The sequence below is a fragment of the Oncorhynchus mykiss genome, chromosome 5 (genome assembly GCF_013265735.2).
Source record: "Oncorhynchus mykiss isolate Arlee chromosome 5, USDA_OmykA_1.1, whole genome shotgun sequence".
In the NCBI taxonomy this organism is placed as follows: Eukaryota; Metazoa; Chordata; class Actinopteri; order Salmoniformes; family Salmonidae; genus Oncorhynchus; species Oncorhynchus mykiss.
In genome coordinates this window covers 43,799,707-43,813,136 of record NC_048569.1, presented here as the reverse complement: position 1 = coordinate 43,813,136, position 13,430 = coordinate 43,799,707, and the positions used below count along the sequence as shown (strand labels likewise).

Here is a 13,430-nt window from a genome sequence, read left to right as displayed (position 1 = left end):
CTCGAGTCTTCTTGGGTATGACGCTACGATATTGGCACACTTATATTTGGGGAGTTTCTCCCATTCTTCTCTGCAGATCCTCTCATGATCTGTTGGGTTGGATGGGGAGCGTTGCTGCACAGCTGTTTTCAGGTCTCTCCAGAGATGTTCAATCGGGTTCAAGTCCAGGCTCTGGCGCGGCCACTCAAGGACATTCAGAGACTTGTCCCAAAGCCACTCCTCCCCCGATTGATCAGTTTGGCCGGGCAGCCAGCTCTAGGAAGAGTCTTGGTGGTTCCAAACTTCTTCCATTTGAGAATGATGGAGGCCACTGTGTTCTTTGGGGACCTTCAATGCTGCAGAAATGTTTTGGTACAGTTCCCCAGGTCTGTGCCTCGACACAACCCTGTCTCAGAGCTCTACGGACAATTCTTTAGACCTCATGGCTTGGTTTTTGATCTGACCTAAAATAGACAAGTGTGTACCTTTCCAAATCATGTCCAATCAATTGAATTTACCACAAGTGGACTCCAATCAAGTTGTAGAAACATCTCAAGGATGATAAATGAAAACAGGATGCACCTGAGCTCCATTTCGAGTCTCATAGCAAAGGGTCTAAAATACATACACTACCGTTCAAAAGTTTGGGGTCACTTAGAAATTCCCTTGTTTTTGAAAATAATGTATAATGAAAATAATGTAAATAATTGTCCATTAAAATAACATCAAATTGATCAGAATACAGTGTGGACATTGTTAATGTTGTAAATGACTATTGTAACTGGAAACGGCTGACTTTTTATGGAATATGTACATAGGTGTACAGATACCCATTATCAGCAACCATCACTTCTGTGTTCCAATAGCACGTTGTGTTAGCTACTCCAAGTTTAGCATTTTAAAAGACTAGTTGATCATTAGAAAACCCTTCTGCAATTATGTCAGCACAGCTTAAAACTGTCAACAGTGAAGAGGCGACTCCGGGATGCTGGCCTTCTCGGACGAGTTCCTCTGTCTAGTGTCTGTGTTATTTTGCCCATTTTAATCTTTTCTTTTTATTGGCCAGTCTGAGATATGGCTTTTTGTTTGCAACTCTGCGTAGAAGGCTAGCATGATGTTATTTAAAAATAAAATAGCTTTTCTTTCAAAAACAAGGACATTTCTAAGTGACCCCAAACTTTTGAGCGGTAGTGTCTGTAAATAAGGTTTTCTGTTTTTTATTTGTAATACATTTGCAAAAATGTCTAATAACCTGTTTTCACTTTGTCATTATGGGAGATTGTGTGTATATTGGTGAGGGATACAATATATTTGATTCATTTTAGAATAAGGCTGAAACGTAACAAAATGTGGATAAAGGGATAGGATCTGAATACTTTCCGAATGCACTGTACCTTAGCGCAGTGGTTCTCTCGTGGGGTGCTAGTACTCCTTGGGGTACCTGGCCTATCCACAAGGTGTACTTGGGAAGATTCATAAGAACATAGTCCTGATGATTGGTTGTACATGAGGAGGTAATGCAAGCAGAGCAAAATGTAATTGAGTATAGCATAACCTAAAAAGATTCAGAACCACTTTATTTTTGAAAGTCAGCAAGAGGCAAGTATAGACAAGTAGGTCTATATGCACTATATCTACACTGCTGAGCTGTAAATGTAAGTGTGTACATGTTAGCAGTGTGGGATCTGTGTCGTGGTCAGTGAAAGTAATTAAGAAATGAAAGAACATCACTCCCAGCCGATTTAGATATACAGTGAGATGTGATACAACTTGAGTGTGGTGGGATGAAGAGTGATGCAGGTTTTGCACACCGTAGTTCTGCTTCTTAAAACTGCAACTATCATGAAGTCAAAGTCCTTTGTCAACATCACAGTAAGCGACAACCCTAGGCTTGTGTTGCAGAGCTGTACATATTCAGAATGCACAGACACATTCCAACTCTCAGCCATTAAGCGGCCACACTCATTCACAATTTAAAGACATTTCGGGCAACATGAATGACTCTGAAGAAGAAAGGGTGGAGAAAAGGAATAGGATAGAGAAGAGTATAAAGAAATCAATAGAAGTTTAAAATGTACAGTCGTCTTCCGAAGGGGTTGAAATCTGTGAGGAGACTGGCAGAATATTTTTTACATTTCATGAGTTGTAACACCAAAGTTGGCTGTCATTCTTCTCAGCCATTCTTCGAAAGACACACTTGGACAGCAAATTGAGTTTTTTCCCATATATAGTAAACATGATTAATTAGATCATTCCAAATTTCTGTTCAGCATTGCCCTGATGTGAACGGAACCTGCCACTCTAGTTAACATGACATTAACCCCACTGCAGCACCCGTAGCTATTTTTAATTACAGTGTAAAGTTCTTAACTAAGCACTCTTCATTACAAATTGAAGATCAAGGCTTGCTGGGTATTTTCTGAAACAATCCAGGTAAAGTGTTTTTAAAAGCAGGGATCAACCCTTCTTTGAGGATTTGAACTACAGTACAGAAATCCAACTGTAATGGCAAGACCATACAAACACGCATATTTAGACACCCCATTTATGCACCTCGTAATGAAAGAGTGCATGTCCAATATGTGGGAATATTGTAATGCACTAGACTTCCATATTATTCTCATAGTGGACAACACTCGTAAGTGTTTACTTCCATGCTTCTGACCACCCAACAACATGTTCGAGTCTGACTACGTCAACAACAGCAAAAATCTATTTTGTTAAGCTACTGTTTGGCATTCTCAGCTAAACTGCATCAATTAGTGTACACTTCGAGTAGTAATCACATTTTCAATAATGTAAGTTCAACTCGAAAATCTGTCCAAGCTCTAGTACTACTTTCCTTTTTTATTTGAATGGCAGAGACTGAACAGCCAAGCGATGATGTGTTTAAAGTACTTTGAAGAGCAGGGTTTAATTAAAACACTCTAAATGGAAGAGTACATTCTCCATCATCTGAAACATGAAAGTGTAAATTGTCTTTTTTTTTCATCCCCAATTTGACTATTCAACAAAGTGTTTACAGGTTCTATTTTGCTTTTTTTTTTTTAGATTGACCAGCACAGAAGGGAAGACTTCAATCTCACATCTGATACAGAATTCAATGCTATCAAGTCAGTTGTCCTTGGGAAAGTGCAAGGTGAGAAATATACCGATGTACGATCTTAATTTGATCACTCTTTTGTTGCTGATAATTTTCCTGCACAGCAGGAAATGCAAACTTCTAGTGTATTCGAAGTTTAAACAGGCTTCAAAAGATTGTAATTTCCACTTTAACATGAAAAAGACTTAATGAAAAATGTATCAACCCTTACAAAAAAAATGGCCATTAATTATAATCCACATAATAATTCACATTTCCTGTTGCTGCATGATTATTTTTATGCTGTAGAAAACTGGCTCAAATAAAGACCCTACATCTGTACGACAGGATTATTAAAATGATGAAGGAGAAAGCCATTGAAAAAAGAATGCTGAAAGGTGTTTGGCCGTGTCTGTCGAACACAGGACTAAAGAGCTGGTTACAATCCCACTCACCAGAAGCTTTTATATAAAATAGAAATATGAGTGGAATCATTCTGTATTATTACGTGACTTTTAGTGCTATGTAGGAGGATGATAAACTGCTGGGGCAAATGCACATGTATTACAGTATTGTTTGTTCAGTCAGGCAATCAAAATTCGACATGACATGTTATGATTGGTGCATGTCTGTTTACTTAAAGTCTGAATAATATCGGCTTTATGCATTGTTATTGTCTATCACCTGCTTCAGAAATAGGGCACTTTATGCAGGTCTAATACCAATGTATTTGCTTCAAAATAGGACGTCTGTTTTCAATAGTAATGAGGAATGATTGAAAGGAACAGATGCAAATACAGCAGTTGCATTCTGAAACATTTTAACAAACAAAACAAGTAAAATAATGCTCTCATACTAGGCCAACCTACAGTGTATGTCAGATGCAAACCATTTCAATTCATCTGTGACAATGTCAAGAATGTCACAATGACAAAGTCATACAGTAGCTACTGTGACATTGTTATTGACTTCTTTATGACCTTTCAAGAAGCTCCATTAGTCTAAAATCGGAATAATCCAGTATAGCTCTGGGCTATAATGACATGTGGGGCTAAGGGGTCTGCTCTCTGGTCATGTGGGACACACACACCACACACACGCACACAGACACAGCTCAGTGTTTTAACACCATAGTGCCCACAAAGCTCATCACTAAGCTAAGGACACTGGAGCTTAACACCTCCCTCCACAACTGGATCCTGGACTTCCTGACAGGCTGCCGCCATGTGGTAAGGGTAGCCTATAACACATCTGCCACGCTGATCCTCAACACGGGAGCCTTTCAGGGGTGTGTGCTTAATCCCCTCCTGTACTCCCTGTTCACCCACGACTGCGTGGCCAAGCACGACTTCAAAATCATCATTAAGTTTGCCGACAACACAGCGGTGTTAGGCCTGATCACCGACAACAATGAGACAGCCTATAGGGAGCAGGTCAGAGACCTGACAGTGTGGTTCCAGGACAACAACCTCTCCCTCAACGTGGTCAAGACAAAGGAGATGATTATAGACTACAGGAAAAGGAGGGCCGAGCACTCCCCCATTCACATCGAGCGGCTGTAGTGGAGCAGGTCGAGTAGTAGCTGTAGTGGAGCAAGTTCCTTGGTGTCCAAATCAACAACAAGCTATCATGGGCCAAGGACACCAAGACAGTCGTGAAGAGGGCACAACAATGCCTATTCCCACTCAGGAGACCAGAATATTTGGCATGGGTCCTCAGATCCTCAAAAAGTTATACAGCTGCACCATCGAGAGCATGGTTGCATCACTGCCTGGTATGGCAACTGCACGGCATCCGACCACAAGGCACTACAGAGGGTAGTGCATACGGCCAAGCTTCCTGCCATCCAGGACCTCTATACCAGGCGGTGACAGAGGAAGGCTCCAAAATCAAAGTCAAAGCCTCCAGTCACCCAAGTCACAGACTGTATTCCCTGCTACCTCGCAGTAAGCGGTACCGGAGCGCCAAGTCTAGGTCCAAAATGCTCCCTACAGCTTCTACTGTACACCCAAGCCATACGACTGTTGAACAATTAATCAAATGGCTAATCGGACTATTTGCATTAACGCCTGCATTAGCTGCTGCTACTTGCTGTTTATTATCTATGAATAGTCACTTTACCCCTACCTACAGTACCAGTCAAAAGTTTGGACACACCTACTCATTCAAGGGTTTTTCTTTATTTGTCTATTTCCTACATTGTAGCATATTAGTGAAGACATCAAAACTATGAAATAACACACATGGAATCATGTAGTAACCAAAAAAGTGTTAAACAATTTAAAATAAATGTTATATTTTATATTCTTCAAAGTAGCCACCCTTTGCCTTGATGACAGCTTTGCACACTATTGGCATTCTCTCAACCGGCTTCACCTGTAATGCTTTTCCAACAGTCTTGAAGGAGTTCCCACATATGCTGAGCACTTGTTGGCTGCTTATCCTTCACTTTGAGGTCCAACTCATCCCAAATCATCTCAATTGGGTTAAGGTCAGGTGATTGTGGAGGCCAAGTCATCTGATGCAGCATTCCATCACTTTCCCTCTTGGTCAAATAGCCCTTACACAGCCTGGAGGTGTGATTTGGGTCATTGTCCTGTTGAAAAACAAATGATAGTCCCACTAAGTGCAAACCAGATGGGATGGCGTATTGCTGCAGAATGCTGTGGTAGCCATGCTGGTTAAGTGTGCCTACTAAATTAATCACTAGCATTGTCACCAGCAAAGCACTCCCACACCATCATATTTCCTAGGTAACTCTGGGTCTTCCTTTCCTGTGGCGGTCCTCATGAGAGCCAGTTTAATCATATCGCTTGATCGTTTTTGCGACTGCACTTGAAGAAACTTAAAAAGTTTCCAGATTGACTGACCTTCATGTCTAATGATGGACTGTTGTTTCTCTTTGCTTATTTGAGCTGTTCTTGCCATAATATGGAGTTGGTCTTTTACAAAATAGAGCAATCTTCTGTATACCACCCCGACCTTGTCACAACACAGCTGTTTGGCTCAAACGCATTAAAAAGGAAATAAATTCCACTATTTAACTTTAAGAAGGCACACTTGTTAATTGAAATGCATTCCAATTGACTACCTCATGAAGCTGGTTTAGAGAATGCCAAGTGTGCAAAGCTGTCATCAAGGCAAAGGGTGGCTACTTTTATAAATCTCAAAAATAAAATATTTTTTTACACTTTTTTGGTTACTACATGATTCCATGTGTGTTATTTCATAGTTTTGATGTCTTCACTATTATTTTACAATGTAGAAAATAGTAAAAATAAAGAAAAACCCTTGAATGAGTATGTGTGTCCAAACTTTTGACTGTTACTGTACATGTACATATTACCTCAGTCTTACCTGTACCCCTGAACATTGACTCGGTACTGGTACCCCCTGTATATGGCCTTGTTATTGTTATTTTACTGTGTTACTTTTTTCTACTTTAGTTTTTTTCAAACCTGAGGCAGACAGTCCTTTAATATTTTCTGAACTCTTGTTTTTCTTAAAACTGCGTTGTTGGTTAAGGGATTGTAAGTAAGAATTTCACGGTAAGGTCGACAACTGTTGTCTTCAGCGCATGTGGCAAATACAATTTGATTTGACACACACACACACACACACACACACACACACACACACACACACACACACACACACACACACACACACACACACACACACACACACACACAGAGAGAGAGAGAGAGACGGAGCTCTATGGGAGTGTAGTGTATCTCAGATGACCTGAACCATGTTAACACGTGACCAGGTCCTCGCTCTTCTCTAACCCCTCCACCCTGCCGCAGTCTGTGTGTCATATCAGGATCAAAGAGCTGGCATGGAAGTGGTTTCAGTGTCCTTCCCAGCAACACCTGTCATCAATCACACTAACAAATTGACCTGTAATGAATGCAGAGGGGAGGGTGAGAGGAGTAGGAGAGGGGGAATGGGGTAGAGAGAGGGAGAGAAAGGAGTAGGAGAGAGACAGGGAGAGTCACAATGAGACTTAGAGAGAGAGGGGAGGGGAAAGGGAGAGAGATAGGTAGAGAGGGAGCGATAAAGAGAGAGCCACTCAGAGAGTGAGTGAGCGAGAGAGGGGATAAAGGCAGAGAGAGGGAGAGTGAGTAGGAGAGAGTCAGAGAAAGAAGGAGAGAGAAAGATGAGAGTATATCAATGAGGTCTGACAGGAGAAATAGCTATCTGGCTGTTGTAAGAAGGAAGGATACCTTCAGGATACAGTAGCAGTGTGATACAACGTGATGCTGTACAATGCCATCAGCTCACTGCCTTTAAGAGCACTTATAACCATGCAAATTCCCATCATAAAAATTCATAGTCATTGTCATTTGGAAGAGGCAGTAACCCAGTTTCCCTGGCAAACATAGGGTTTCACTGGATCCAAGCCAGTCAAATGGAGGCAGTGTTTCTGGAGTCTCTCATAATCTTCTTTATGTCTAGATTCAGATTAAGAGTGTTTAATAGTACAGGGTTGCAGGTGTGATTGCAGTGTCCAGTGAAAATCTTAGGCTCTGAGCTCGAACATGCAGGACTAAATGAAATAAAATAATACATCATAACAACTGTGGCAGTGATTAATAAATAAACGTCCATTGGGGTGGAGGCAGATTAGACTGTTGAGGGGAGGGGGGGGGGGGGGGGGGGGGGTGACCATAAAGGGAGCAGCATGACCGATGAGGATGTGTGGGGACCAACTGAAAGAAAAATATCTATAATATACATATTAACAACTACAATAGTGTTGAATATCGTTGATGTGGGGGGAGGATGTCCCTAGGAGGAGCAGCATGTAAGGTAAGTGACCGTTGGGGGGGAAATGTCAATAGGGGGAGTAGCGGCTATTGTTAGCTGTCAATGAATTAGACTATCTGCCAAATCAATCAATAATACACTGAGAGAGAGCAGTGGATCCTACTCCTTTTACCCTAGACGATCACTATACCGGATCTCACTGACTGTTTCTGCATTTTTGTGTGTGCGTGCGTGCGTATGCGTTTGTGTGTTAAGAGTCTGGTGAGCTGGATCCAGAGATTGCCAGGCTAAACTCCCTGGGTTTCAGTGGCTGTCTGTCGGTGGTCCAGTTTAACTCCATCACTCCACTGAAGGCAGCGCTACTCTACCCAAACACCAGCCCAGTCATAGTGACAGGACCCCTAGCTGAGTCCACCTGTGGTTCCTCATCTCCAGCCAATACCTACCCAGCCGAAACCACACACCCCCTATCAGGTAAGAGAGGAGGATTCAAGTTATCCTTAGCTATTCTGGTGGGTGGAGTCTTTGGTGAAGGGCGGGACTCTCTCTCTTTCTGTTTGAGTGCTTTTTGTTTTGCTTTAACTCCACTTGAGAATCTCCTCTTTTTTTCTGAACTGCTTTTCAAACTTTATCAAGGGCCCATTTAATGAGTACACCATCTTCCTTGATCATTAACTGAGAATGGAACTGATTACACTGTGGCAGATTAGTTAATTAATTTCTACGAGAGAGATTTCTCATTTGCATCATCTTTCTTTCGTGGGCATCCTCATGCAGTTTATGACTGAGGGCGTAGTATTAAATGAACCCTGCATAGACTGATGATGACTTCTGCTACTGATTCCCTCTCTCTCTCTTTTGTCTTTCTTATCCTTCATTTTCTCCTCTATCTCTATTTATTTTTCTGCTGTCTCTCGCTCTCTGTCTTTCTGTGCATCTCTCTGTTGTAGACCATTCAGGTACAGTAGGTACTGGTGAGCCTATAGTTAACGCAATCAAGAGTGACTCTGCATTGATTGGAGGTAACAGGAACATGTTTCTCATGTCACAATAAACCATAGTTGTATTTAGTGAAACAACATAATGGCAGGTATTAAATTATCCTGGTCAAAATAGAGAATGTTTGTCCTCCCGGGTGGCGCAGTGGTCTGAGGCACTGCACCGCAGTGCTAGCTGTGCCTCCAGAGATTCTGGGTTCGAGTCCAGGCTCTGTTGCAGCCGGCCGCGACCGGGAGACACATGGGGAGGCACACAATTGGCACAGAGTCGTCCGGGTTAGGGAGGGTTTGGCCGGCAGGGAAATCCTTGTCTCATCGCGCACTAGCAACTCCTGTGGTGGGCCGGCTGCAGTGCACGCTGACCAGGTCGTCAGGTGTATGGTGTTTCTTCCGACACATTGGTGCGGCTGGCTTCCGGGTTGGATGGGCATTGTGTCAAGAAGAAGTACGGCTTGCCTCTCCCGTGACCGTACGGGCGATGTGACAAGACTGTAACTACTACCAATTAAATAAAAATAGAGAACGTTGATAATACCAGGCTCACTTGCAAAATACACTCTGTAATTTTGGGACACTGAAGCATTTTTTTCTTCTTAAAACAAGAAGCATTTCAAAAGGGAAATCAAACAATGGCTATGAGGTTAAAGTGCAGACTGTCAGCTTTAATTTTCATCCAAATTTGGTGAACCGTTTACAAATTACATAATGAGTGAGAAAGTTGCTGATGGACATAATATCATACCCCTCAAAAAAATGCGGTGCGAGGTTCTTGGGGGTATGATATTTGTGCGACTGTAACTTTCTAACTCATCATTATTCACGATTCATTCAGGATGATCTGAGATCACGATAGCAGCCACATTTAATGTAGAAGTGTTTATAAACACATTCCATTGTTATTTACAATAAAAGTTACTCCAAAATGACACAATACAATATTTAGCATTCATTTCTATTGGGCACAAAATAATCTTAAACACAACCAAAACAAAGAGCAAATGCATCCAACAAATGTGTAGAGTGACAAGCTTGATGTAATCATTGGGTGCTATGAATATTGGAACAAATATCATTTTTTACTACTTGAATACACAAATAAGTGAATTTGTCCCAATACTTTTGCTCCCCTAAAATGGGTGCACTATGCACAAAAAGTGCTGTAGTTTCTATACCCGAAATAGATGACAATACCCTCAAATTAAAGCTGACAGTCTGCACTTTAACCACAAATCATGTTTTGAGTTCAAATCCAAACTTTTGGAGTATAGAGCCAAAATAAGAAAAAATGCTTCACTGTCCCAATAATTACAGAGGGCACTGTATTAGTTTTTCTCAGAGACAACACTGTATAATTCCAATTTTAATTAAATAAATGAAATATTTCAGCAATTGATATGGCATATTTGCAGCATCACATCACAAAAACTTGTAAGCGACCATCGCCACAGACTCAAAGTCAAGGTTGATTAATTCCCATCCGTTACAATTGCTGGAATGTAGAAAGTAGTTCAAAGTCGTCCTTATACAGGCTGATTCAGTGCCAAATGCACAAAGGACACCAAAACTAATTAAACGTTTAAATAAATTATTTGCTGATTAAGGAACTTTTTACAGCTATCTTCAGATACTTTGTCATTTTAAAACCACTGTAATATACCATTGAATTGGGTCTGGCCGTACTCTGGCTTTCTAATATGATATATAATTTTCTCTTGATAATGAAATGCACCATGCATAGCATAGCAGTGTACAAGGACTGTAGCTAAGGTTTATGAAATGAATGCCTGCGACATTTGCGAGAATTGAACTGGATTTCTTTGTGCCGTGCCTTGCACAGAGAGGAACCACGGCTTTCAGAAGCTTGCGTAATGCCTTTTTAGAGTTTAGATTAGCAACAGAAATCAGACAGGCTGGGTAATAGCAATGAAATACCCACAGGATACATTGCCATATTATTTCTGTTAAGGCTCCCATGCCATAGACAGATTTCACAGAGCAAAACGTGGAGTTGAGAAAGGCATTCATGTGGTCTCAAAGCCACTGTGCTTTCTCTGTCTTTGCTTCTGAAACCCATGCAGATGTCACAGTTACACAATGTATCATAATTGGTTGCTAGTTAGAATTCTTTAGTTGTTCTCCCAAAAAAACTATTCTCTTGTCAAAGTGCATTTTTTTCTGTAACAACATAAGGAATAGTGAATGTGAATTCATTTTGATTCGAAATAAGTGCCCTTTTCTTGTTTCGTAACTTAATATTTTGTACTCCTCTGCAGGTGTGATTGCTGTAGTGATATTTGTGATTCTGTCTGCGTTGGCAGTAATGGTAAGGTTCCTGTATCGACGGAAAGAGACGTTCCACAGCCAAGAACCCAAAAGCATCAAACCTGAGGCAGACAGTCCTGAGTACCCTTTCCACAGCGAGCCCACCTCACAGAACGTACTAAGTGAAAACCAAAAGGAGTATTTCATATAGCTCCATCTGTCCACCCCCGGACTTTCTCAATTTTTGACTTATCCAGTGAATCTGATTAAGGAAGTACAGAAATGCCTTCCAAGCCCTAGAGACATTAATTACATTCACAATGCATTACACACACATGCAGTAAAAGACCCTCAGCAACAGTCAAAACAAGATGGCTGGCCAAAATGTGGAGAAGATAAAAAAAATATCCGATCAATTCGTCCATGTATTGTTTTTTCTTGTTTTACTGGGTGTTGTTTTTTTATATACTACACTGAACAAAAATATAAACACAACGTGTAAAGTGTTGGTCCCATGTTTCATGAGCTGAAATAAGAGCCCATAAATGTTCCATACGCACAAAAAGCTTGTTTCTCTGAAATGTGCACAACTTTGTTTACTTCCCTGTTAATGAGCATTTCTCTTTTGTCAAGATAAACCATTCACCTGACAGGTGTGGCATATCAAGAAGCTGATTAAACCGCATGATTATTACACAGGTGCACTTTGGGACAATAAAAGGCCACTAAGATGTGCAGTTTTGTCACATAACACAATGCCACAGATGTCTCAAGTTTTGAGGGAGTGTGCAATTGGCATTTAATGTTCATTTCTCAACAATAAGTTGCCTCCAACATCACTTTTGAAGAATTTACAGTACGTTCAACCAGCCTCACAACCGCAGAGCATGTGTATGGCATCGTGTGTGCAAGCAGTTTGCTGATGTCAACGTTGTGAACAGAGTGCTCCATTGTGATGGTGGAATTATGGTATAGGCGGGCATAAACTACGGACAACGAACACAATTGTATTTTATCAAGTGGCAATTTGAATGCAACAAAATACCGTGAAGAGATCCTGAGGCCCATTTTTTTTTAAATGTATCTGTGACCAAAAGATGCATATCTGTATTCCCGGGTTATGTGAAATCCAGAGATTAGGGACGAATGAATTTATTTAAATTGACTGATTTTCTCATATGAACTGTAACTCAGTAAAATCAATGAAATTGTTGCATGTTGTGTATATATTTTTGTTCAGTACAGGTACTGGTGATATGACACAGAAGTGTTAATGATATAGACATTGAAAGGTGTTGATACTGTCATTCATGGGACTGTAAATATTCTTAAAAATGTAAATGTTGAATTAATTAATGTCTTTATAACAATTGCTGTCTAATATTCTTCTCCGGTGATACAATACCTAAAAGATGATAATAACATACACTAGAGGGATTTATATGTACCTGCAGTATGGTTATGAAGATGAAAATAAATGTTTGGACTATTGAGTTGAAAATATTTTGCTATTATATTGATGAATGTTGGCTTCATGTAGTGTTAACATGTCTGAGCCATGCAGAATCCCTCTAAAGTACACTCCACATATAGTACTGTGTATTTACATATTTCCAATATGGCACACCAACTTTCTCTGGTACCACAGTAAAAGCATCAGATCAAACCAATCTACCAAAATACATATAACCCTTTAGAAATGGGTATGACTCAAGCAGAGGGGTGGGGGGTGGGGGGGAATCCCACCCCATCCCCCCTACAATTTGCACCCTGCATAGCAATGATAATTGAACAAATAACAATAACGAAAATTCCACTGACAAAACTTGTATGTTAATACAGTATTATGTTCCATTTTGGGGGGGGGGGGGGGGACTTTTCTGTACTTCAGACAGTTCCTTTGCAAGCATTACCTGTAATTTTATGTGCTTTCTCTGCATTATCCTGGACAAAAATAAAGCATTACCATTTAAACACCGCTTCCTTACCTCCCGCAGGTAGACCCCTTTAACAGATCAAGTTCTCAGAAAATCCAGAAGTCAAAACACAAGGCTTGCTCTAAAATATTCTGTCTGATTGTTACCTTCCTTTTAATGACGACGCAGGAGAAGTATTCAATACTTTTTTAAATGCTAATCTCTAGGAAAATACATGGTTTGGTTTGCCTGACAGACAGACAGTTCGGGTGGCATAGTGATTCACAGGTAACAAGGGGATAATCAGAGGAAAGTAATCTGTGAGACGCTGACAGAGAAGAAGAGAAGACATCTGATGAAATGGTAGCACTTCAGTTTACAGTGCTGAAATAACGGTAACGTCTGGACAACAAGGGAATAAGA

At 40.7% G+C, this 13,430-nt stretch overlaps 1 protein-coding gene across 3 annotated transcripts in view; it reads left to right on the top strand.

Annotated features, from left to right (window-relative positions):
* The window catches only part of LOC110523906 (contactin-associated protein-like 4), a 197,274-nt gene extending 184,224 nt beyond the window's left edge, over nucleotides 1–13,050 (top strand). For 2 of the 3 annotated variants that reach the window (XM_021603042.2, XM_036977628.1), the window contains 4 exons: nucleotides 3,031–3,118; nucleotides 8,087–8,305; nucleotides 8,782–8,853; nucleotides 11,103–13,050. In XM_021603042.2, the coding sequence (XP_021458717.2) occupies nucleotides 3,031–3,118; nucleotides 8,087–8,305; nucleotides 8,782–8,853; nucleotides 11,103–11,302 (579 nt within the window). In that variant the 3' untranslated portion in view covers nucleotides 11,303–13,050. The remainder of the gene's footprint in view (nucleotides 1–3,030; nucleotides 3,119–8,086; nucleotides 8,306–8,781; nucleotides 8,854–11,102) is intronic. The other variant, XM_021603043.2, reaches the window with a different exon arrangement.
* Nucleotides 13,051–13,430: the final 380 nt, after the last annotated feature.